Source organism: Dysidea avara, chromosome 4 (genome assembly GCF_963678975.1).
Source record: "Dysidea avara chromosome 4, odDysAvar1.4, whole genome shotgun sequence".
In the NCBI taxonomy this organism is placed as follows: domain Eukaryota; kingdom Metazoa; phylum Porifera; class Demospongiae; order Dictyoceratida; family Dysideidae; genus Dysidea; species Dysidea avara.
The window spans coordinates 25,160,416-25,187,915 of record NC_089275.1 but is presented as its reverse complement, the minus strand read 5'-3'; the positions used below and the strand labels follow the sequence as shown (position 1 = coordinate 25,187,915).

At 37.4% G+C, this 27,500-nt stretch overlaps 3 protein-coding genes across 8 annotated transcripts in view; 1 reads left to right on the top strand and 2 right to left on the bottom strand.

The window, feature by feature from the left end:
* The window catches only part of LOC136254500 (aflatoxin B1 aldehyde reductase member 2-like), a 29,096-nt gene extending 5,704 nt beyond the window's left edge, over positions 1-23,392 (bottom strand). The window contains exons 1-8 of the mRNA XM_066047207.1: positions 23,218-23,392; positions 22,236-22,297; positions 21,527-21,590; positions 11,751-11,790; positions 11,556-11,702; positions 11,255-11,304; positions 11,123-11,202; positions 266-332 (exon numbers count right to left, since the gene is read on the bottom strand). Of these exons, the coding sequence (XP_065903279.1) occupies positions 266-332; positions 11,123-11,202; positions 11,255-11,304; positions 11,556-11,702; positions 11,751-11,790; positions 21,527-21,590; positions 22,236-22,297; positions 23,218-23,292 (585 nt within the window). The 5' untranslated portion in view covers positions 23,293-23,392. The remainder of the gene's footprint in view (positions 1-265; positions 333-11,122; positions 11,203-11,254; positions 11,305-11,555; positions 11,703-11,750; positions 11,791-21,526; positions 21,591-22,235; positions 22,298-23,217) is intronic.
* Positions 1-27,500, bottom strand: part of LOC136254505 (uncharacterized) — a 151,251-nt gene that overhangs the window by 28,540 nt on the left and 95,211 nt on the right. The window lies entirely within an intron of this gene.
* Positions 23,311-27,500, top strand: part of LOC136254499 (uncharacterized) — a 40,116-nt gene continuing 35,926 nt past the window's right edge. For all 6 annotated transcript variants that reach the window (XR_010700521.1, XR_010700522.1, XR_010700520.1 and 3 more), the window contains exons 1-2: positions 23,311-23,464; positions 25,191-25,401. Coding sequence is in view for 3 of the 6 variants with exons in the window: in XM_066047206.1 (XP_065903278.1) it covers positions 23,386-23,464; positions 25,191-25,401 (290 nt within the window). In the remaining 3 variants the exon portion in view is untranslated. The remainder of the gene's footprint in view (positions 23,465-25,190; positions 25,402-27,500) is intronic.

Below are 27,500 nucleotides of genomic sequence, written 5' to 3'. Positions count from 1 at the left end.
TAGTCTGTGTATTTTATAGGTGCCGATAATTGGCACCTACCAGTCGATAATTGGTGACTTATGCTAAGGTACTGCAGTCAAGAGTTTGATAGACCAGTGGGCCAGCTACTACAGTAACTGTATTGATATATGGATGTTGCAAGGATGTTAAAACTGAAATAAATACACTGTAATAAGACTTCTCAATTCAATTTCACTGAAATATTATACTGCACCACATTGATTATATGTTTCACTCAGATGCAAACACCTAATATAAACTCACTATATTATAGGCATAGAATCTCATGTTAAATCTTCTCAAACAAGGAAACAACTCTCCTTCCACCATCCTATAATGAGTTCACAACACTTGTAACAAATACTACTCAATATACAAAGTCTGAAATTATGGTCAGACATCTACCATTTGTGACTATAATGACTGAACATATTTAGAAAGTGTTTGTACAATACTATTGAGTATATCTGACCACATAACATAAGTAGTCAGATCATTTCCAAAACATATTTAAGGTCTTGACAAGAGTATATAATAGAAACCAAGAGTGGCGAACGGTGTATTAGCCTGTGATTAATCATTGCGTAAAGTAACATGGATATTTCAGTAATATGTGAAATGGTAATTTGACATGAGTACGTGGCAACGGGTCTTTGTTCGCCAGCTTTCCATGTTATTCAGCCAAGTATTCAACAGTTATTGTACAAAGAAAGTGTAGTAAGGACCCAAGATAACTCCAGCTCGCTAAAACAACGGTTGCACAAACGAGAATGTTGTCAGGCCTTCAGGGATCCGCTTGGCAGTGCCAGAACTTTAACATTAGCCAATTCCCTTTAACGCTATCATGTTTTCGCTTGGTTTAGTGGCCGAATTGGGCTAAATACAGCAACCCTTAATGGCAATGAAAACGAACAATTACTGAAATATCTGTGTTACATTACGCAATGATTAATCACAGGGTAATACACTCGTTCGATACTCTTGGTTTCTATTATATGCTGTTGGTCTTGATATAAGAATGGACCAAGAGTCCTTAATATTGTATATTATAAACTCTTGAATGAACATATCTATGTACAGTTTACAGTAAACCATTTTCAGCAGACTTCTAAAATAATTTCCAGGAAAAGTTATGGTCATTTACAGTGCATCGATCTTCATGAATAAGAACATTGATTCATCATAAGATATAAAACATGCTATTATTGACAACAAAAATGGCACTAAAACCTCAGGTGAAGTTCCTTAGCCTGCTGCTAGAATCAGGGGAGTTGCCAGGATTTTTTGAAGGGGGGTTCCAACAGCAGTATTGAGTTACCAGAAGCAGGGGTCTGGGGGTACAGCCTCCAGCTGCTGAGAGACTTTCAATATTTGTGATCGGGCCTGCGATAATAGGGCATGTGGGCACATGATTTTTGCCTACTTTTTCACACTTTCATCACTCATAACATTTTGTACCATTATGCTATGGCATTGCAATTTTCAGTTCTTAGTAAGCATTTAATTGGCATCATGATGCAAGTTACAGAATGGATATATACATTTCCAATACTGAGATATGACCTATAGAGTGATGGGGTGTAGTTTGTGCCCACATGCCCTGTTTTCGCAGGCCCGGTCACCTTTAATGAATCGAAACTCAGCAAATTGATATGTTTTATGAAGTACAATGCATATAAGTGTCCTGGGATGAAGCTAGTACTAGATAAAGCTACCCAGTGGAAACAGACAGCACAACACATAGAGATACATACAGTAATCTAAAAGTGATAGTTATCTCGCTGGTATAGAAACCATAAATCCACTGATACTAATTATAATATCATGACTTATAATCAAAACATTATAACTATATATGGATAGCATGAATTCATTTTGCATATCACAAGTGATAAATTACTGGAGTTCTATATCTTTAAACACTACACACCAAAGCTACAGCAATTTAATGTTAGAATGCCTGAAAATATTTACTTTGGATATGGATATTTTCTTGCATGTTCTATTAGAGTATGCCTGACTGTTCTATTACACTGTATACCTGACTGCTCTATCAAACGGTATGGTAGTACCGTTTAAGTAGGGAATTTCGTGCGCCACCCAAAATTCCGCCCTTAAAAGTCACCCCAGAGACAATTTACACGACAAAAATCACCTTTACAGAATAGTACTAGTCCATATAATCTATATATCAAGACACACGGTAGTGTGTCGTGCGGCCCAAGAAGCCGGCGCGTAACACCCGTGAGTATATTGACAGGAAGAAAGAAAACGCAATTTTCGCACCTCCGTAGCTCTGTGCTGCCTTGATGAAACAAGACGATTTTTGCTGTGGACACTCCCTCCACCTTCAGCACTACACATTCCAAATTTGAGCGAAATCGCTTCAAGCGTTCCCGAGATATGCGACTTCAAATATTGGCTTAGTTTCTTCGTTTTTTTTTTCTTCTTATTGTTCTTCCTCTTTTCGTACACTTACAAAAACTGCTATAAAACACGAATGCCATATCCGATTGCCTTGAAATTTGGTACACAGAAGGGGGGGTATAAAGATGCATCTCTGTACCAACTTTGGCTGGAATACGATAAACAGGCAAAGAGTTATGAGCGATTAATCACGAAAAATAATACCAATATGTTGTCACGCCTACAGGGTAAACCGCGTATGGGAAGAAGCTGAAAATCGGTGGGTGAATAGGTTAACTATTGAACCTCAAACCTTTTGTGGTTTGAAAGAAATCGAGCTAAAAACCAGGAAGATACAACGAAAAAACCAACAGTGTGTAACAATTACGCAATCGAGATTAGCTAATAAAAAAACGACTGCTTGCCACGCCTACCAGGTAAACCGCTTGGGGTAATGCTTTGAAAATCGCTGTACAAATGGAGTTATCATCTTAGAAAGGCTCTTCAATGGTGTAGAAGAATCAGACTTAAAGCCACGGAGTTATAACACGAAATCCAAATTGGTGTAGCAAGTGCGAGATCGAGATACTCTAATAGAGCAGTCATCCTAATAGAGCAGTCATCCTAATAGAGCAGTCACCCGATCAGAATTCAAGAGATCAGTTAGAAACAAGTAACCTGTATAGAGATCAGCTACAAACAAGCCACCCTGTAGAGAGATCAGCCACAAACAATTCACCCTGTAGAGAGATCAGCTAGAAGAAATTACCTTGTAGGGAGTTCAGCTACAGTAAAAAGAAACCACCATGTAGAGAGTTCAGCTGCAAAGAAATCACCCTGTAGAAAATTCTGCCACGAACAAATTGGCCTGTAGAAAGATCAGTTAGAAGAAGTTACCTTGTAGAGAGTTCAGCTACAAAGAAACCACCATGTAGAGAGTTCAGCTAGAAGAAATTACCTTGTAGAGAGTTGAGCTACAAAGAAACCATCATCTAGATAGTTCAGCTGCAAACAAATCACATGTAGAGAGTTCAGCTACAAACAAATTTCCCTGTAGAGAGATCAGTTAGAAGAAGTTACCTTGTAGAGAGTTCAGCTACAAAGAAACCATTCTGTAAAGAGCTCAGCAGCAAAAAAATCACCTGTACAGAATCCAGCTACAAATAAATCACCCTGTAGAGAGAACAGCTAGAAGAAGTTACCTTGTTGATAGTTCAGCTACAAACAAATCACCCTGTAGAGAGATCAGCTAGAAGAAGTTGCCTTGAAGAGTGTTCAGTTACACAGAAACCACCATGGACAGTTCTGTAATAAATATATGTATTACATATATAATTTGTACATTTACTGATTAAATCAAAAATATTTAAGGTACATCTGCTTCATCTTTTCTTCTTCCTGTGGTAAAGAAAAAAAGATAGGTTAAAAAAGTCCCAAAGCAGGCCATAGGCCGGCTTTGGGATATACAAATACAAAAAGAAGTGAAATCTAATCCAAAACAGCCAAGCTGTAAAAAAAGTGTGCGGCCCTCAAAAAGGCTATGGTGAAAAAAGATGTGAAATCCAAGGTGGCGGCCAAGAAATGGCTGTGATGGTAGGTTAATGGTAAAAATTTTAATAACGACAATTCAGGTGAATTTTGTGCCAATTGACCAAGCGGCACCAAAATTCACCTGAATTGTTGTTATTAAAATTTTTACTACCATCACAGCCATTTCTTGGCCGCCACCTTGGATTTCACATCTTTTTTCACCATAGCCTTTTTGAGCGCCGCACACTTTTTTTACAGCTTGGCTGTTTTGGATTAGATAGATATATATATATATATATATATATAAAGCTGAAAAGCTGTCTGTCTGACCGTCTACAATTCCGATGGCATCCAACAATTTTATCGCCACCTGATGCACATATCGAAGCATGTTTTGTGCCAAACAAAGTGTTCATAATCTAAGAATTACCTCACTTTTAAATGAAGCTTCTAACTGCCATCGTCTGTCATTACAGTGCGATTAGCACAAGGGTGTAGACAAAATTTTGCTTGAATTCTTTCTGCAAACTGCAAGCAAACCACAAGTAAACACCTATCAAGCATGCCTTCATAAACAACCTTTAAATACACTGTCACTACAAGTGACATTTAGCGTAAGTGGTAGAGCATGGGGTTTGATGAAACTGGTAGGGTGTGAGTTCAAATCCAAGTTGTATTTTGTGCTAATACTTTTAAAATCATTTTGGTAGCCATTTTTGGTAACAGATTTTTCTGTTATGAGTCCTTTTTCTCAGGCTACTGTGAAACCTATGTATTAAGGACACCTTGGGACTGACCAAAAGTGTCCTGATTATCAGGATTTCCTGATTTTTCAGGTCAGTGTACATGGTAAGGGATACCTTAGGAGCATTACCTGTCTGGATTATGCAGGTGTCCTCATTTTCAAGTGTCCTGAATAACAGGTTCCTCTGTATTGGTTGATAATAGTTACTTTTACTGTACAAAGGTGATGACAACAGGTGATCAAGACACACGGTAGTATGTCGTGCGGCCCAAAAAGCCGGCACGCAACACCCGTGAGTATATTGACAGGAAGAAAGAAAACGCAATTTTCTCATCTCCGTAGCTCTGTGCTGCCTTGATGAAACAAGACGATTTTTGCTGTGGACACTCCCACCAACTTCAGCACTCCACATTCCAAATTTGAGCACAATCGCTTAACGCGTTCCCGAGATATGCGACTTCAAAAATTGGCTTAGTTTCTTCGTTTTTTCTTCTTATTTTTATTCCTCTTTTCGCACACTTACAAAAACTGCTATAAAATGCTAACGCCATATCCGATTGCCTTGAAATTTTGCACACAGAAGGGGGGTATAAAGGCACATCTCGGTACCAACTTTGGTTGGAATACGATAAACAGGCAAAGAGTTATGAGCAATTATTCACGAAAAATAACACCAATATGTTGTCACGCCTACAGGGTAAACCGCGTATGGGAAGAAGCTGAAAATCGGTGGGTAAATAGATTAACTATTGAACCTCAAACCTTTTGTGGTTTGAAAGAAATCGAGCTAAAAACCAGGAAGATACAACGAAACAACCAACAGTGTGTAACAATTATGCAATCGAGATTAGCTATTAAAAACGACTGCTTGCCACGCCTACCAGATAGACCGCTTGGGGTAATGCCTTGAAAATCACTGTACAGATGGAGTAATCATCTTAGAAAGGCTCTTCAATGGTGTAGAAGAATCAGACTTAAAGCCACGGAGTTATAACACGAAATCCAACTTGGTGTAGCAAGTGCGAGATCGAGATACTCTAATAGAGCAGTCTTTCTAATAGAGCAGTCACCCTGAAGAGAATTCAAGAGATCAACTAGAAACAAGTAACCTGTATAGAGATCAGCTACAAACAATTCACCCTGTAGAGAGATCAGTTAGAAAAAGTTACCTTATAGGGAGTTCATGCAACTATGGAAAGGGATAGTTCAGCTAGAAGAAATCAACTTGTAGAGTTCAGCTACAAAGAAACTACCATGTAGAGAGTTCAACTACAAATAAATCGCCCTGTAGAGAGATCAATAGAAGAAGTTACCTTGTAGAGAGTTCAGCTACAAAGAAACCACCATGTAGAGAGTTTAGCTGCAAACAAATCACCTGTAGAGAGTTCAGCTACAAACAAATCTCCCTGTAGAGAGATCAGCCAGAATAAGTTTCCTTGTAGAGAGTTCAGCTACAAACAAATCACCCTGTAGAAAGATCAGCTAGAAGAAATTACCTTGTAGAGAGTTCAGCCACAAAGAAACCATCATGTAGAGAGTTCAGCTGCAAACAAAACACTTGTAGAGAGTTCAGCTACAAACAAATCTCCCTGTAGAGAGATCAGCTAGAAGAAGTCTCCTTGCAGAGAGTTCAGCTACTGTACAAACAAATCACCCTGTAGAAAGATCAGCTAGAAGGAGTCACCTTGTAGAGAGTTCAGTTACAAAGAAACCATCATGTAGAGAATTCAGCTACAAACTAGTGACCTTGTAGAGACATCAGCTAAAAGAAATTACCTTGTAGAGAGTTCAGCTACACAGAAACCACCATGTAGAGAGTTCAGCTGCATACCAATCACCTGTAGAGAGTTCAACTACAAGCAAATCTCCCTGTAGAGAGATCAGCTAGAAGAAGTTTCCTTGTAGAGAATTCAGCTACAAACAAATCACCCTCTAGAAATATCAGCTAGAAGAAGTCACCTTGTAGAGAGTTCAATTACAAAGAAACCATCATGTAGAGAGTTCAGCTGCAAACAAATCTCCCTGTAGAAATATCAGCTAGAAGAATTCACCTTGTAGAGAGTTCAGTTACAAAGAAACCACCACGTAGAGAGTTCAGCTTCAAGGAAATCACCCTGTAGAAAATTCAGCTACAAACAAATTGCCCTGTAGAAAGATCAGTTACCTTGTAGAGAGTTCAGCTACAAAGAAACCATTCTGTAAAGAGTTCAGCTGCAGACAAATCACCTGCACAGAATTCAGCTACAAACAAATCACCCTGTAAAGAGATCAGCTAGAAGAAGTTACCTTGTAGATTGTTCAGCTACTAACAATTCACCCTGTAGAGAGGGCAGCAAGAATAATTCACCTTGTAGAGTGTTCAGTTACAAAGAAACCACCATGGAGAGTTCTGTAATAAATATATGTATTATATATATATAATTTGTACATTTACTGATAAAATCAGAAATATTTAAAGTACATCTGCTTCATCTTTTTTTCTTCCTGTGGTAAAGAAAAAAAAAACAGGTTAAAAAAGGGCTTTGTGGTATACAAATACAAAAAGAAATGAAATCTAATCCAAAACAGCCAAGCTGTAGAAAAACATGCGGCCCTCAAATAGGCTATGGTGAAAAAGATGTGAAATCCAAGGTGGCGGCCAAGAAATGGCTGTGATGGTAGGTTAATGGTAAAAATTTTAATAACGGCAATTTAAGTAAATTTTTTGCCAGGACCAAGCGGCACAAAAATTTACCTGAATTGTCGTTATTAAAATTTTTACCATTAACCTTCCATCACAGCCATTTCTTGGCCGCCACCTTGGTTTTTCACCATATCCTTTTTGAGGGCCGCACTGTTTTTTTACAGCTTGGCTGTTTTGGATTAGATTTTATTATTGCAATAATGTACCTCATTATCACGATTATCACGATACTTGACTACACATTTAAATATTAATTAGATACTGTAAATGTCTCTAATAAATTATCATGGTGCCACTCATTATGCAGTTTATAGCTATATATGGAAACCAGTATTATGACAAAAAATTATTGTATTCGTCAAAATTACACCTGGAATTGTAAAATTTCTCATTTCAGGTTGGCCACATGCAGTTTACAGAAGTACAGTGTATCTGCCAGAACTCTCCTATTATCACAATAATGTGATAATGAAAATTTTCATGATAACGATAATGAGTTTTCACGATTATCAATTATTCACGATTATCACACAGCATTAATGTATGGCCTACATAACAGGTACTATACTAACATCACATAATATAGTTTGTGCCTGCAGTTGTCTTTGCTTATGTAGCTACACACAGATCTGCTGTTTAAAATTATCTGTATATATGTTCACATCATTCCAGTGTACTTGCAGGATGGCCTTATGATTTTTAAAAGTAACATTCATTACACATGCAACATAGTTACATGAATTTTAATGCATGGTTTCTATTACATTATGTGCCCAACATAATAATACACAATATAGTAACTTCTGCATTGTAGGACAGTAAATTAATGTCTTTTTTGGTCAATATATTATCAAATGATGCTACATGTATAGCTTACATGTATATAATAGGACTAAACCATCCACATTGTTCACACCTTTGTGTTATAAGCATACACATTACTACAGTACTTTTAGCTTAGCTACTGCAATTCTGCAGGTTCAGGAGTACTTGCATGCTTCCCATCATTCCAGTATACTTTGCAAGATGGTGGTATTAAAAATGATATCACCATGTATGCTGCAGGGCATGAATGGCACTGATGTTTATTGCTATAATGTGGTCCCTGCACATTGAGCAGGTACCAATGCTAGCATATACATATACATAAAATATAACAAAACACTTATAGGTGGTCGGATATAGAATTTTAAAAACCGTCAAAACTCGAATTTAGTCTTACTGCCTCACTCACTGACCACAGTTGCAAGGCTAGAGGTTAAACAAAGCAGCGCACGGCCACCATTTTACAACCACACTAAGAAACTCACCAGTGGGATGTGCCTTTTGGGATTCCGATGAGTATAGGCCCTCTACGCCTTATCTTTTCTTTTATCTTCAATCAGGCTGCTTGTCTTCTTCACCCAATAAAACCATATCGAGGTGTCTATTTTCCGTATCAACACTTTCTTTCAGCAACATATATAGACACCAGAGAATTATTTCACAGTTGGATTTCAGAAGCACTTCAGTCCTGGCACTATAAGAGATATACTAGCTATAGATACCTGCAAGTTCGCAATTGGATCCCGTTTGTGATAGATTTACGACCATACCCATCAATTAAAGATCTACATGGACTAATAGCGACAGAGTACAGGGACTACACCTCTTAACAATCTAGCTGTTTCCTTAAAAGTAAACAAGATGACCTCTCTTGGCTGACTCGATATATACTCTAATAAGACAGTCACGCTAATACAACAGTCATGTATTCAAATAGAAGAGTCACAAGTTACATTATAGCTAGCTGTGCTACAGCACAAAAATTAAACAAATTAAAAATTGCTAATTTAAAAATAAAGTAGGGATCCATGCACCAAAAGTAGTAAAACAAGAGATCAATGATGATATTACAGCATAGCTCAGTGGGAATGTCCCTACTTTGACACATTAGCTATAACAATTATTTTGCTCAATGCCAAAGTAGGGACATTCCCACTGAGTTATGCTGTAATATCATTCATCTCTTGTTTTACTACTTTCGTTGCATAGATCCCTACTTCACTTTTAAATTAACAATTAAAAAAAATACTATTAGAGTATATACCTGACTGCTCTATTAGAGCATATTGATCTTTATTAACAAGTTTTGAAGAAGGCTCATGTTACCTCAGTAAATCCTTTCCTGAGAGATGAATGCAAGCTTTATCAATTGTTGTGCTATGCCATTACACTATATTACTCACTAATTTTGTCCTAAATGGTGTTAGGGTCCTGCTTGCAGCAGAAGTCTAAATTTACGGAGTGAGGGGGGGTTGGGGTTCCTGAACCCCTTGGAACCCCCCTCCTTACGCCCCTGAGCAATAACACAAGCACTATGTACTACTAACAGTGGCAAAGCATCTTTCTCTAAAAAAAGGTTTGTATGTTGTAATGCCATCATTCATATGAGCTCCAACCCTCAAACTCACCACCAAAAGCTTACCTACAAAACAGACAGTGAAGAACATCATTACGCTTAACAGGCAAACTTAAGATTAGCAGAAGGGTTAGGGTCAGGTTCAGCCTTAGTTTTTTTCTTCACCTAGCCTTCTTAGTAGTTAGTATACAGGTTACTTATTGAATCACATTTCTAAGATAGAAAAGTAAGAGAGTTGGGTAGCTAACAGCGGTAGCACAGCTAGTACCAACCAGCCTTTCATACCGGTGGTTAAGGTTCAAACCCCATAGTTTTTTTTCCCTTTTTTGTTTGCCAACCTTTTTCGTCTAAGCTTTTTTTCATTATATACAGAACTGTATGAATAGCCCCTTCCTTCTTTGAATTCCTATTTCATTTTTATACTAGTCATTTACAATGCATTATTATAAAATTGCCATTCTTTGTTGTATGTACACAGGGCCGCCCACGCCCCGGGCCCCAGCCTGAAAGGGGCCCCAGGAGACCCCATGAAGGGCCCTTATACACCTGTTTAAAAAGATCAATATACTCTGATAGAGCTGTCAGATCTAGATACTCTAATAGAGCAGTCACAATATTCTTCAGAGGAACAGTGTAGTAAGCTTATAAATAAGGAGATATGGTTGGTGAGGGGTAACTATTATCATTGTCAGCATGTAATGACCTTTTTTTTTTTGGTCTTCGACTTACAGCTTGGGTGAAGTTGTGATTCAGAATGGAAACCTCCTTGCTCTTGGGGCCACACTTTAACCCTCTGCCCTGGGCCCCTCAATTTCTCTGGGCGGCCCTGTATGTACATCAGTGCTCCCGATAACGATCGGACAACGGACAAATTAGCAAATGTCTGACCATAATTGTATTTGGTAGGACATAATGTCCTATCAAAGGAGCCCAAAAGCCCAGGGTATGCATATTTGGTTTACTGTTTATTTTACTAATAGCTGTCTCTTGGTTGCTAGGAGATTAAACATTCAAGCCACCCAAGAGAGTGACCACTAACGTACGTACCAATGCCAACCCCTCTGCTGTACAGAAACCTTACAAAATCACTTCTTAGACATAAAAGAATGTCTATCCTCAGCACAACAAAGGGAATGCCTACAGCTAGAGTGCCTTACATCAGAGAATGCTTACTACAGGCAGTGTTTTATAAGTCACTTGTGTCCTTACAAAGTATAAATTTGTCCGGACAAGTTTGGATTTGTCAGGACATTGTGTCCTGGCGCTTAAGAATTCTTATCGGGAGCACTGTACATACACACATACATATGTACATGTGTTCTGTAATGTGCAAAAAATCAATGACTACTTGTGTACCTTGTAACAGCATTGTACATTCCTTGATAAACAGTTGGTAGTACCCAACCATTCTGTTTGCAAATGTAATATATTTCAGCCTGTATATATAATGATGTTACATATTTGTAAAATGGCGTACACTGTACATACCACTTCCCATGACTTGAAGTTGGATAGACCGAGTTCCTTAAATTTCCCTTCTACAAGAAAAAATTAATATGTACTTGTAAATAAAAACATTGGTAAAAGACATTGTAAACCGGGGATTAAAGCAGCCTATATGGACTATACAGTAGCCATTTTAGGCAAAACAAAATTCTATATTATACATGTAACAAAATTACAAAATTTTCTATTTGTGTCATTCTTTGAAAAGTCTTACACCAGCAGCATTTTCACAATTTGATATAACGCTTTTATGTGAGCAAAACAAATACAAAAAATAACATACTGGAATACAATTCTTGTACAGCTGACAGTGTCTCTTCAATTGGAGTCTCATGGTCTGGCCAGTGAAGGTAAAACAGATCAACTGATGGCACCTGTAAACTTTCCAGAGATTTCTCCAACTGATCAATGACACCATCACGTGTCATCCCTGAGAATTAGCACATAGACAAGCGCATGATAGACAATGCTGTCTTACGTTTTGGATGAGAGGTATTAGCCTTAGTAGCTAACGAGACCTATAGTTCAAGCAGTGACCAAAATAAACAATTAGCCACTTATGGCAACTTGAGTGTGTACAGTATGTACTACATGTGCCAACACAAAAAGGTAACATTCTGTAATCAGGAAATATCCAGTGTTTTGCAAGGAATACTGGTTACCTGGCCAAGGAATAAAGCATTAAAAATTGGAAACAATTGTGTCGAGTTAACACTACTGTTTAACTCTTGTCTATTATTAACTCTTGGTTGCACACTTGTACTAATACAACAGTTACGCTATCACAGAGCCTTTTGTGTTGACCTAAATGGCCCTGGCTATACCTAGCATACAGTATATGCCTAAAATTCAGGGTTGGTGGAATGGTCTTATTCACATTAACCTAGGTAATTTTGTTTGTAAATTTTAAAGCAGACATATAATATAAAATGTCAACTATAAATGCACACCTTAGCCCATTACAGATACAATTTTTTTATTATATAGTAAGCCTACCTACCAATACGTAATAGTCTACAGTAGCTTGATGATGGAACCTATTGATTCCATTGTACTGTACTGTATGTAAATGACAGTTTAATGCATATTTCAGTATTTGTTTTGCATTAGCAAATATAATACTGTGGCTTTGTATTACTTTGATAACCACTACATATGTCATAGCATACTTAATAGTACTATATGTGACTTTCTCAACAAAAACCTGTCTTATGTCAAGCATGTCCTTTAAGAAAATCAAAATTTTAAATAAAATTGTAAAATTATGCATGCTACAAAGAAAAAAAATACACAAGTTTTAATTGAGCCATTACTCAGAGAAGCAAGACTCAAATTGATTAAAACTATACACTTATTTGCCTGAGTTCAAAAATCTTTGTTTCATTCCTATAGCCCCAATGGTAGATGTAAACAAAATTGTTGTCATTTCTTCAATAAAACTGCTCTCATATATACAAGATGAATAAAAATTAGAAATTTTAAAATGGGAATAGGGATCTTTGAAAAAAGCCACAAAACAAGAAGGGATCGCTGGGGTGGTAATGTAAACCACAAATCCCTATTTTGACTCTGTCATAAATATTTAGTTACATGCTCTGTCATTTTGAGATGAGTCAAAATAAGGATTTGTGGTTTACATTACCACCGACAGAGTCAAAATAGGGATTTGTGGTTTACATTACCACCCCAGCGATCCCTTCTTGTTTTGTGGCTTTTTTCAGCCATCCCTATTCCCATTTTAAAATTTCCAATTTTTTATTCATCTAGTTTGTGTACTTTTTATTAATCCACTAATGGATTATGAAGAAGACTGTTGTGAATAGTGTAATTTTGCATTCTACATAGTAACACCATCAACATTTCAGTACACACATGAAACTGATCAAATTGCAATGTTTATACAGACTGAGAGTCTCCAAATATGAGCTACAATTTACATTACTGGTGCCTTTAATAGCTGTCAAATTCAGTACAAGGATTGTTGTTATACACTTGACTGCATTATACATCAGGGTGAACTCCCTTCAGACTGGAAGAGGGCATATGTAACAACAGTATACAAGAAAGGCCCGTGTACTAATCCATCGAACTATAGACCTATATCATTGAATAGTATTTGCTGCAAGCTGTTGGAAAATATCATCGCCTCAGCAATATCTTCTCACACTACTGACTACAATTTCATGTGTACAAATTGAGAATGAAGACTGTGGTGAATAGTGTAATTTTGTATTCTGCACAGTAACGCCGTAAACGTTTCAGTACAAACATGAAACATATCATATTGTAATGTGCATACAGACTGAGAGTCTCTTAATATGAGCTATAATTTACATAACTGGTGCCTTTAATAGCTGTCAAGTTTAGTGCAAGGATTGTTGTTATACACTGGACTGCATTATTAGAGCATTTACATGACTGCTCTATTAGAGTATTTAATCTGGATAACCCGCCCACGTACAATAATCACGGAGCGAAAGAAGCCACCTTGCAACAAAGTCATCAGCTTCCTGGTCTATACTGAGTTTAATAAAGACAGATTCTATTAGCCACAAGCAGCGCACATCAAATAACCTAACTTTGAGTGTGATCTTGTATGGCTTCTCGAGCGTAATGACAATTTGGCAAGAAGAAATGGCCCAGTTTGGGCTGTTTCCATCCAGAAACAAAATCAAAAATAGGTCATGGACACGCACAATGATTCATTCAGCAAGCCTTGCAACTTTTTATCCCAGGATTCTCCTTGTAAACTTCGCTATGCCTGTGAAAGAATAATATTATGAATAATAAGAATAGTAATATGAACAAACGGGCATATTTAAGTTTTGTCTGAAATACACATACTGTTTCCTTTTCACTTGATACTTACTAGTGGACCTATACTCATTGCACAGAACCACCAGAGGGTTGTTTTGAGTTGAAGGATGCTTTTTAAGGTGTTTTTAGGTGTGCGTTCTATTAGGATTTTTGCAAAAAAAACATGGGCGATCCCTATTATGAACCCACTATCGTGGTTCATGACTAGATGAATAAAAATGGGAATAGGGATCGCTAAAAAAGCCACCAAACAAGAAGGGATCGCTGGGGTGGCAATGTAAACCACAAATCCCTATTTTGGCTCTGTCATAAATATTTAGTTACATGCTCTCCTGAGTCATTTTAAAATGAGTCAAAATAGGGATTTGTGGTTTACATTACCACCCCAGCGATCCCTTCTTGTTTGGTGGCTTTTTTTAGCAATCCCTATTCCCATTTTAAAATTTCCAATTTTCATTCATCTAGTTTGTGTACTTTTTATTAACCCAGTAATGGATTTGTTTTACTGATAATGATAATATACGTACAGTAGAGCAGTTTATGGCTGTCAAGTTCAGTGTAAGCTTATCAGACACACTTGACTGCATTATTAGAGTATTTACCTGACTGCTCTTGACTGTGGACGAGACTATACATTACACACAACAGTGAGCAGCTGTTGTCTAACTTGTCTTACTACATGTATCAGGACTCTAGTCTCTTACTCACATTAGCATCCTAATGCAGTGTTCATGAATATACACACACCAAATGGTATGATACTGAGCTATAGCTACCTGTCATAAGACAATTGAAGACATGGAACTCTGACAAGCATATAATTATAAGTTAAAATAGTCAGTGGCTGTGCATTTATTATTTCAGCCAAGACCGTACACAATAGAAGAATCGTATACAGATTTTCCATGGGTGCATGGACTACAACATTGGCTCACTGGTGCACAGTAGTATAAATGATAATATAATACTACATACAATATAGTTTGTGTAGCTAGAGTTTGTTGTTCATGTGAGTATTGTATTCATTGAGTATACCACAGTAAAGAAATCTATGTTGAAATGTATATGAATGCATGACTTCCCATAAACGTTATGTGTTATTAACACTTTACAATGACCAGCACTGAAGGTCTGAAGCTAATGTGCATGCACACACATCATTCATAACAACAGTCAGGTACTGTGTATAGCTGCAATGCCTATTGTAAACCATGGGTTATCAACAGCATGAAGCCATGTTGTTTACACAAGCCATGTTGTTTACACAATGTGGTCAGACAATTATGGCACTCACGAATATTTAATTAACACTAATACTGACTCCACCCAACTTTAGGTTTTGCATGGAAAGGAAATATGGTTTATAGAAACTATATTCATAACAATGAATAAACTCTGGTGTCAGCATGCTATCACTTCTTTATGTCTCTGAGAGAGCGCTTGTATGGTCGCTCGTAGCGAATCGCAACCGTGCGCTTACAGGAAGAAGTAGACTATACTTACCACGCAGAGACGCTATGCGCGATCTTCTAAGTCTAAGAAGTGCTGTTGATTACTTGATTAACTCTGCACCAAAACCCAAAGAAGCTCACACAATGGAATCCTGTAATTTTAATGTTATACGGCTTCTTTAGTATACGGAGCTGCTGCCAATAGTGTAACGGCGAAGAGAACTTAGAAAATTTTCAAAGTGTAGGGTGGTTGGAGATCTGTGGAATACGGGCTTATTAATAGGTCATGGACACGCGGAAGGACTCGGTAAGCATGGCTATATAGTTTTTAGGGCGAAAAAGTGGATAACTTTTGCTGTACATGAGTGAAACAAAATAATATTATGAATAATAATAACTAGACATATTAAAAATTTAAAATAAGAAATAGGGATCGCTGAAAAAAGCCACAAAACAAGAAGGGATTGCTGGGGTGGTAATGTAAACCACAAATCCCTATTTTGACCTTTTATACTCAAATGGAGCATTTATAGTGAGTCAAAATAGGGATTTGTGGTTTACATTACCACCCCAGCGATCCCTTCTTGTTTTGTGGCTTTCTTCAGCGATCCCTATTTCTTATTTTAAATTTTTAATATGTCTAGTTTGTGTACTTTTTCCCAAATCCATTTATGGATTATAAGTTAATTGGCACATTAGTGTAGTAAGCTAACAGAGACTCCTTGGTTTAAAAGGCTAACTCATTAGATACGTTAATGCAATATTAATTTTGTAATATATGATAAAGACTGTATTTTCATCCTGATTCATTTGTACACACACAAAATATAAGGCAGGATACATTAATTCCTAGTCTACCACCATACCTTTTTGCGTGTGAAAAGCAGCCATGATATCAGCGCTACCATTTATCTTCCACCTATAATGGACAAACAAAGCACTCACTGTGATGGCTAGGAAGAAGAATAAACTGAATGCCTTGCATGCGCGTTTGAACGACTTCTCGTAGCGAAGACAGGCAGCTCACTAGAGACCCTATTACGGCAATCTTGTAAGATAAAAGAGTGCTGCACAACTTCAATCTGCCATCTATTAACGTTATAAAGACTATAGTCGAACAAGACGCATCCCTGAGCACACAAGATCCTGTAATTTTGTTCTTCTATGGCTTCTTCTGTTACGGAACAGCAGGAAATGGCGAAGAAGAACTTAGAAATTTATCAAGGTGGCGGCCGGTTAGTGATCTGTGGAGTACGGATTAATTAATGAGTCATGGACACGCGGAAGGACTCAGTAAGTAAGGCTGTGTAGTTTTTATCGCGAAAAAATGGAAGCCTTGGGCTGTACACGAGTGAAACAAAATAATAATAATATGAATAATATGAACAATTCGCGTAAAATTCGCAATTTTTGAATGTTTCTAAATTTCGTCTAAACCATTTTTACTGCTATATCACCATTTGTATGAGTTCAGTGTTTGATAATAAGCCATCTGAGTGTTGTTTTGTGCTCGAGTCTGCTTTCTAAGGCTGGTTTTAGGTGACTGCTCTATTAGGATTTTCAAAAATTCCACTGCGATCCCTATTATGAACCCACTATCGTGGTTCATGATAATTAGACATATTAAATAAGAAATAGGGATCGCTAAAAAAAGCCACGAAACAAGAAGGGATCGCTGATTACAAATTAATATTGCATAAAGATATCTAGTTAATGAGTTAACCTTTTAAACTGAGGAATCTCTGTTAGCTTAGGCTACACTATAATGTGCCAATTAACTCATAATCCATATAGTCCATAGTATAAAGAGTCAAAATAGGGATTTGTGGTTTACATTACCACCCCAGCGATCCCTTCTTGTTTTGTGGCTTTTTTTAGCGATCCCTATTTCTTATTTTTAATTTTTAATACAGTATGTCTAGTTTGTGTACTTTTTTCCAAATCCATTTATGGATTATAAGTTAATTGGCACATTATAGTGTAGCCTAAGCTAACAGAGATTCCTTAGTTTAAAATGTTAACTCATTAACTAGATATCTTAATGCAATATTAATTTGTAATCTATGATAAAGACTGTATTTTCATTCTGATTTGTACACGCACAAAATAAAAAGATAGGATATATTAATTCCTAGTCTACTCAGTGTTTCAGCCACCATTGTCACACTTTGTGCCATTGCTGAAAACACACTGCTATACGAGCTAGCTACCTGTCAGAAGAATTACTGATTGTGCACCTATCATACAGGAGACAGTGTTGATAACAGCACAGGAGACTTGAAGAAGAACAAGATGTCTTAGGTGTTTATTGTAAAAGAAGGAAAAGAATGAAACTCTATGATACAAGTTATAAGAATGGTAACTATTAGTGTTATAATTCCTGTAGAGTCCATCTTAAAAAAAAGAGAAGAACGATGCATACATCAAGCATGTGCATTACAGGTGTAGAAGAGTTGTCTAGCAGAATAGGTAGTGAAGAGATAGCTATACATTGTAGCTGTAGTGCTATTATTGTAGTGATGACGCTTACAACACCTTTGTATAAATGTACGAGTTGCACATATGAACATGCAAGGCTGCATGCAGCAGCAACCGTGTGAGTTGGTGTTAATCAAGCTAAATAGGAGGAGATGGCTAGGCTTGGCCGAAGTCTTCCTATGCCGGTGTCTGCATGTACAAATCACAATGTCACTATACTAGTGGCCAGTGGCGTAGCCAGTCTTACATGATTACCAGGGATTTGGCAGTCATACCCATGCAAGACTACTTTAAACTGGCATATTGAGTTCCAATTGCCAGGACTTAGACTGGGCTTTAGCCCTGGAAAGCCTAGGTGTAGCCTGCTAGCAGCAGTGTGTCATAAAGTGGAACACAATAGGTATAGTCAGCAAATTTAAGTCTGGTTAGCATTTGTTCATAAATGCTTGCAACTGATAATGTCACTAGCTGATCAGAGAATGTGCTAAAGTACACAGTAGCTAGTTACAGTGACATAAGCACAGTAGCACACAATCCTCCCATATAAGATTGTCAGGCTTCACACCCTTAAGTTGTTTATGACATGGATACCATATGGGAGAGTTGATGATATATGGTTTGACCACAAAATATTTTTAAAAGGTAGGGTTGTAATAAACACCCCACCCAACCTTTTTTGCGTGTGAAAAGCAGCCATGATATCAGCGCTACCATTTATCTTCCACCTATAATGGAGAAACAAAGCACTCACTGTGATGGCTAGGAAGAAGAATAAACGGATGCCTTGCATGCGCGCTTGAACGACTTCTCGTAGCGAAGATGGGCAGCTCACTAGAGGCCCTATTATGGCGATCTTGTAAGGTAAAAGAGTGCTGCACAACTTCAATCTGCCATCTATTAACGTTATGAAGACTATAGTCGAACAACACGCATCCCTGTGCACACAAGATCTCGTAATTTTGTTCTTCTACGGCTTCTTCCGTATACGGAACAGCAGGCAATGACGAAGAAGAATTAGAAATTTATCGAGGTGGAGGCCGGTTAGCGATCTGTGGAGTACGGGTTAATTAATGGGTCATGGACACGTGGAAGGACTCAGTGAGTAAGGCTGTGTAGTGTTTATTGCAAAAAAATGGAAGCCTTGGGCTGTACACGAGTGAAACAAAATAATAATAATAATAATAATACTAGATGAATTAAAAATTGGAAATTTTAAAATGGGAATAGGGATCGCTGAAAAAAGCCACAAAACAAGAAGGCATCGCTGGGGGTGGTAATGTAAACCACAAATCCCTATTTTGACTCTGTCATAAATCTTTAGTTACATGCTCATAGCTGTCAAATTCATTGCAAGGATTGTAGTTATACACTTGACTGCATTATTAGAGTGTTTAAGTGACTGCTCTATTAGAGTATTTAATCTGGATAACCCGCCCATGTACAATAATCACGGAGCGAAAAAACCACCTTGCAACAAAGTCATCAGCCCAGATTAAGCTTCCTGGCCTATACTGAGTTTAATAAAGATAGCCACAAGAAGTGCACACCAAAAAACTGAACTCTGAGCGTGATCTTGTATGGCTTCTCGGGCGTAATGTCGTTTTGGCAAGAAGAAATGGCCCGGTTTGGGCTGTTTCCATCTGAAAACGAAATCAAAAATAGGTCATGGACACGCACAATGATCCATTCAGAAAGCCTTGCAACTTTTTATCCCAGGATTCTCCTTGTAAACTTCGCTATGCCTGTAAAAGAATAATAATAATATGAACAAACTGGCAAATTACAGTGTTGTCTGAAATACGCATACCATTTCCTTTTCACTTGATACTTACTAGTGGACCTATATACCCATTGCAAAGAACCACCAGAGGGTCATTTTGAGTTGAAGGATGCTTTTAAAGGTGGTTTTTAGGTGTGCGTTCTATTAGGATTTTTGCAAAAAACATGGGCGATCCCTATTATGAACCCACTATCGTGGTTCATGATATTATGAATAATAATATGAACAATTCGCATAAAATTAGCAATTTTTGAATGTTTTCAAATTTCGTCTAGACCATTTTTACTGCTATATCAGAATTTTTCTGAGTTCAGTGTTTGATAATAAGCCTTCTGAGGGTTGCTTTATGCTTGAGTCTGCTTTCTAAGGCTGGTTTTAGGTGACTGCTCTATTAGGATTTTCAAAAATTCCACTGCGATTCCTATTATGAACCCACTATCGTGGTTCATGATAATAATATGAACAAAACGGCAAAATTCAGTTTTGTCCCAAATACACATACTGTTTCCTTTTCACTTGATACTTACTAGTGGACCAATACTCATTGCAAATAACCACCAGAGGGTGGTTTTGAGTTGAAGGATGCTTTCCAAGGTAGTTTTTAGGCGTGCGTTCTATTGGAGTTTTTGCAAAAAACATGGGCGATCCCTATTATGAACCCACTATCGTGGTTCATGATGAACAAACGGGCATATTTCAGTTTTGTCTGAAATACACATACTGTTTCCTTTTCACTTGATGCTTACTACTGGACCTATACTCATTGCAAAGAACCACCAGAGGGTGTTTTGAGTTGAAGGATGCTTTTCAAGGTGGTTTTTAGGTGTGCGTTCTATTAGGATTTTTGCAAAAAACATGGGCGATCCCTATTATGAACCCACTATCGTGGTTCATGATAAGTAACTACAGGGTTAAAACCATACCTTGGTTGATTTGCCAATCCATGGTGAACAGATTATAAGCAAACCCCAATGCTGCTCACTAGTTATGACTGCAAATGTAAGCACCTGTACGTAGTTTATTCTTCAGCATAATTGCTGTACAAATTGATTCCCTTGTTCTTCCTACTGTCTAGGTGCTATAATTCCGAAACTTCTCACCACAATATATAGGCTGAAACTTTGGTGATCCATTCCTTGGACAATAGAGATAATGCTAGGAGAATTAACTCCCTCCTCATACTCCCATTAACCCACACTACAACACTGATATAGGTGTGCAGCTGCAGGCGCGGCTACTATTTTAATTAATTTACAACAACCTAACTGCAAACTAGACAGACTTTTGCTGAGACAATTTGTGTACACATGTGTTAGTATTTTGAAATTGGACTGCAAAACCCCACATGTTCATATGATTAAAATTCCATCTTCCATATAAAACAGGGAAAAACATTGCTGGGTACGTTAAGCCTTGAAGATTCTTTCTGCAATCAGACCAAAAGCAAAAGTCTTGAGAAAAGATAAGAGTGAACTACAGTACATGTCCGAAACTAATGCTCACATCTCGACAGCACTGATATGAAACAAAGATCATTGAACTCCTCTTGCTTTGGCTAACACAATGGTACCAAGCTATATATTTGCTATTAGCACATTCCTCCATTGCAGAGTAGATGTTCAGGAAATTATTCTGGAATTTTTAACCTCACAAACATGTGGGATTCTTGTAGATCCAGTTACATATAGTAATAACGTGAAACTGGCATAATTCACTTTAGCGTTTAACCTTTTCAGGGTCTCTGCATGGAGCAAATCGGCCCAAGATCTTCTCTGCTTCACCTCCAGTATACCTAATGTAACAACAAGTTAAACTAACAACATAATCAACTATAAACTTGATAAATGTGCTTACCCTACTTGAAATGTTGTGTATGTTAACGTGTGACCATACACCTACATGAATATTTAGTGATACATGAGTGTTACATGTATGTGAGGTGCATGTTATCTAAATGAACCAGTGACATGCATGTTATAGTGAGGGCCACATGTATGTATAATAAAGGGTGCATTTTTAGATTTGTAACTCTTAAACTCACATATGTCAAACTATATTAGCTGTTATAGCTGTATGCAAGACTGTGTACACTAGCGTTGTAAAGCACCAAACTTGAAATATGTGGACCAAACAAATGACCATGAAACACAATACGTGTGCACAAACTAGATCATAAGTAAGCAGTTACAAGAGTTCGTATCACTGCTTAATATTGTATGATCAACTCTTGTTAGTTGTCAGTCTACTTGACATTGACTTGCTATTCAGTGGAGAAGTAGTACAAGAGTGCAGCTATGTTTCAGTCCTTATGACCTATTTTTGCTACGTTTGTAACCATTTACAATAGACAGGTTCCTCCATAATGCACTTCACATCATTTCAGAGGGAATGCAATAAATAAGTGATACATAATAACATACCACACGACCATACTCACATGATAGCTGTGTCTACTTCCTTGTACCCTCTGGATAGGAAGGAATCTATGATCTCATGACACTGTGGGAACACAAAGTATGCCATAATGAACAAACAACAATTTATACATGGCATACAAAATTACTATCTACACCAGTTGCATAAGATTGAAACATACGTTTATGTAAGGCAAATATCACAGCCCGTCATACACAAATTTAGTATTGAAAGCCAGTAAAAAATTCTCTGCAATTATTACAGCATGCTTAATATTGATGTACCATGCAGAATGAGAGTCAGCAGTCATTTATGAGTAGAGGTCAGTTAACAAGTTACACAAATGTATAACAGAATAACTGGCTAACCAATAGAGCAAAACACAAGAGACTAACAGAGCTATTTACAAGCTGCAATCCATTCCATGAGGACCATTTTCTGTGATGAGAATTCTGAAGGTTTCTTACTTGTTGATGACAGTAATGCTTTTAACTCACTTAACAGAGCTCTAGTATTGTAGAACATTCAGTACACTTGCCCTGCCTTTCGACCATTTACATGTGCTTAAGCATGAAGGCATTGACCAAGCACCTTATATCATTGCTAATAATAAAACATGCTATATCACAGAGCTAAAAAAATTATATAACAGTTACAAAAGGTAATGCATTCTTCCCGTGCCAATATGTAATGCATTCTTCCCGTGCCTCTATGTAATGCATTCTTCCCATGTAATGCATTCTTCCCATGCCTATATGTAATGCATTCTTCCCGTGCCAATAATGTAATCACCATGGTACATGCTCATGTGCACAGTGACTTTCCATGACTGCATGAACTATTTTGCATGCATAGAATGCAATCCTCTAGCTGCTATAAAGTAACTTGCAACCTTATTCACCTGTACACCAGTCCTGTATCCTTTCTGGTGCAGAAAAGACTGACAATTCAGTCTAATCCAAATTAATGCACACCATAAAATCCAACGTATCATGTCCACATACCGGTGCATCCACAGTCAAATTTCGTCGACCAAACTCCATAGATCCCAGGATGTTCCTTAACTTCTCAGCAGCCATTTCGACAGAAACACTACAGCGATTTACGAGTATCTTTTGCACAGTGAAAGTCACGTGACTGCCTTGTGTTCGATTCGTTAGCCAAGCCCTAAAATGAGAATCGTCGTCACTCTTCTTTTTGTTTTCGTAGCGAAGACATCAGTGCACGCCCAGAAAAACCTGTTTGTAGATGGTAAGTTACTTTCTGTTGTTGCTTTACATCATATCATAGTGAAGATGGGTGTGAGGTTGAATCATAGATATACACATAGTTTGAGTATATCTATGGTTGAATGGGTCACTGCATGGTCCCGAGTCCAGTCAACAATAAGCTCGCATGGTTTTATCGAAAGCTTAAACCTGTCAGTAGACTATTTCTTAAGGTAGAGGTGAACAGCTGTGACAGCACCATAGCAGTGGCTCAGTAACTAGGATTTGAATGTCAGGTATGAAGGTCCCTGGTTTAATGTCGGTAACCTTTTTACTCCCACACCCATTGCTCTATTAGAGTATCTTGACAATTTTACACTGTTCTGTTGCTTTTACTCCTTTACTTTTCAACCCATCAAAAGGCACTGCTATGCCGATATTTTGTTATTATTAGCACTTTACAGTGACCAGCACTGAAGGTCTGACAACAACATGTACTGCAGCCTTAGGATTACCTAACCTAATTTCAGGAACTTAGACCTAATGACTTGACTTACTGACTGACTGATAAGGTGTAACAGAAAAGGGGCCAAAGTAAGGAAAAAAATTCCTCCAACCCCAGGATTATATGTATAGCTAAATACCAGTAATTATCTATGGTAATAACAAAAATTCAGTATTGTTTACATGAATGAGTGTCCATCACACTAAATATGTATCATATTAATAGCAAACCTATAGTATGTAAATCTATAGCTACCTTTATATGTTCTTTATCTATTTTAAATTTCAAGACATCCTGTTAAGTGTCTGCGTTTTATAACAATTTTGCAAAGTGTGCAAAATGAAAATTATGGTCCTTGTAAACCCCTCAAGAAGAAAAAAAATCACAGTGTCTCAGGAATGGCAGCTGATTATAAGAATTGCATAAACCTGGTGCCCTAAATAAGTGGCAGACAGTTATAATGCAAAGTGACATGCTTTGGAGAAGGGACCACAGAGCTGTGCATGTGTGAATACCGCAGGAGCGGATCCAGGAGTTGGCAAGGGGAGGGGCACAAACAGACTAAGTTGTTGGTGGTTGGGGAGAGCCAAATCTTCTTATTAGTTGCTGCATTTTTGAAGCAGCAAATAATCACCTCTTTGTAGTGTCTCACTGTTGGATTTTTGCCATTTTGGCCTTTGCAGATGGTTTTGAAGTCTTAAAAGTCTTTAAAAGCAGCAGCACAATAATTATTTTTAGAGGTGCTTAGTACGTACAAAGGTACTGACTGACAATTTTGCAGCTAGTTTTACTGATTCGCTTGAATTAGTAATAATAAATGCTAGTGAATTGTGCATATATTCATGATTTATAAGTTGATTATGGCCTGGCATAAAGTTAAATATTTTAATCAAAAGAAGTAGCTAGCTATGGCTACTCCACAAGGGGGAGGGGGGGCATTTGCCCCAAATTCCCAATCTTGGATCCGCCATTGTACCGTGTTCCTTTCTTCCTGGCAATACACACATGGTGTGGTGCAATGGCTTTCTATGCTGCATGACACTACAGTGTGCTTGCAATAATCTTGCAAGACAAGGGTCATTTTCCTTGCAAGAATCTTGCTTGCGAATCTTGCACATCATTTCTGGCTATAAGAGTATGTAACCTGTAATGTTAAACTGAGTATATAGCAAACATTATTTTAATGTCAAGATATTACAACTTTGAATGTAATATCTGGTGATGAAGAGTCTGACTAAATTATGATCATACAACACCCATACAGGACGTAATGGTAGTGATTCTAATCCTGGAAGTATTGACAAACCTTTCAAAACTATCACTTATGCAAGAGACTATATTAGACACATGAAGAACACATCCAAGTTACCAGCAGGTGGAGTTGTAGTGAACATTAGAGAAGGGAACTATGACTTCACATCTGGGCCATTGGAACTAACACAAGGAGACTCTGGACAGTCTGGCTCACCTATTGTGTGAGTTATGTAAACATGTACACACTGCAATAAACAATAAATAGTAAACAAATTTAAAATAGGTGTGGTATTTGGTATTGTCTTTATTCTACTATTGCACCTATTGTTCTGTCAAACTCCTTAAAGATTAACCATACACTACAGTAGTGCTGTGTGGTAGGAATCATGAAGATTTGGGATTTTCTGTCCAGATCTAGAAGTACCGCCCAAAAACCAGCCTCACTTTTTAACACTAGTGTGGCAGCATTAGTTAGCATAATCAAGCCCAAAAATGTCTAGAGCAACCATAAACCCTTCCAACAAGTACTTATGAAATTTAATTGTTTTATTTAACTGAAATTTCTACTAATTGACTGTGTGACTGACTGCGACGGATGCTTTCGGCCAAGTATACTTCAACTTTGCTCAATTTGATTTGATTTGATTTTTTGTTTAAACTCATGATGTTCGGCATAGCCGTTCTTCCATGTCAGAGTACACTGAGACACATACAAATACACAAGTACAAAACTGAAAAACATACAAGACATGACACATACAAAGCAATACATTTACACAAATTAACTATTATTAGTCATACAGTGGGTCTTCGCTCAAGGTTTATGGGCTTGATTTCTAACTGTGTTTGAGGTCAATTTGGCTCAAGGCATAGGCGGATCTAAGGGGGAGCCAAGGAGGGAAAGTAAGCCCCCCTTGGCCCTTCTCTTGCCCCTTGGACCTACAGGACTATACTGACACCAGAAACTGGAATCATGCATTCGTGCTGTATTTAGCAGTACAGAAAGCCAATGGGCAAATACAAGACAACAGTTATAAACGCACTTTGCAGTTATATTAGAAACTGTAAAAGTGAGGCAAATAAGTTTGAATAGTTGAGCTAAGATTGAGATACTCTAATAGAGCATTCACTACTCTAATAGAACAATCGCAATTCATCAATGTATATATTTTGCAAATTATAACAATACTACTTTATTTTGATTTAGTACACTTTACCATCAAACAGGTATCTCAGATAGGCTAACTATATATGCTACGGTTTTCAAAACATACACTTTGTTAGCTAGTTGTTATCAAAAATGCTCCCAAATTCAAACCTAGGAGGTCTAATTTTGAAAATTTTCTTAGAAGATATCCAACTAGAGTCTTACTAGAAAGTACATCCCCTTCATTCATTCAGTTAAACCAAATGAAGTTATGCAAATGAATATAAGCGAGTTCCATTCTTCTTCTATTAGTGGAATAAACACGTTTTACCTTAAAACTTCTTGCCCCTTCAACCCTTCTGACAGCGTCTCCTAGATCCTATGATCTTGAGCCTATGACTCAAGATGTACATTTTTCCAACTATAGCAGCTACAGGGTATGCATCATGGACCCCTCTTTGTCCTCCGTTGTGTCCCTTTCTTTATCCACTACCATTGTATGTACTGTGGTATACCAAAAGGCACCTGTTGAACTGAAGCGATGCCAAACAGTGAAAAATCTAGCTTGTAGCCTTAGCCATTATTGAGTTATACTTGTCTGAAGGCATTAGTTAGTTAGTCAGTCAGTCAGTCAGCAGAAAATTCCACTGAATAAAAAAATATTAAGATTCTGCAGCAACCTATCTGAAGCATTTTTGCCCATTGATTCTGTAGATATTTTTGGAGTTTGACTCTACCTAACCAATACTACAAAGACACCATGAAGCTATTGTGAAGATGATTATTTTTGTGAAATGGTTTACTGTTTGATAGTGAGTGGATTGATTGCAAAGACTGTTCTTTGTAATGCTGGCAAGCAAAGTGGAATAGCCATTTTGCTTTTAATAGCTGGGCAACTCTGCAATTAATTTTCAGCATTATTCTTTCCTTTTATATGGTATACACTGGTTCACCAGTCATAAATCATGTTACAGAAAGTAAACAAACAAAAAATAATTAAAAGTTTTAGAGATTATAGAAATGAAAAGCCATGAACAAGGGAGATCACCTACATCTGCAGCTATACACTAGTGGATATTTAATGCTTACTTCAGTCATCCTTGTTTCATGGCTTTTTGTTATAATGTGCAAATCTGAAAATTTGTTCGGTTTATTAATATTAAAGCACCTCCA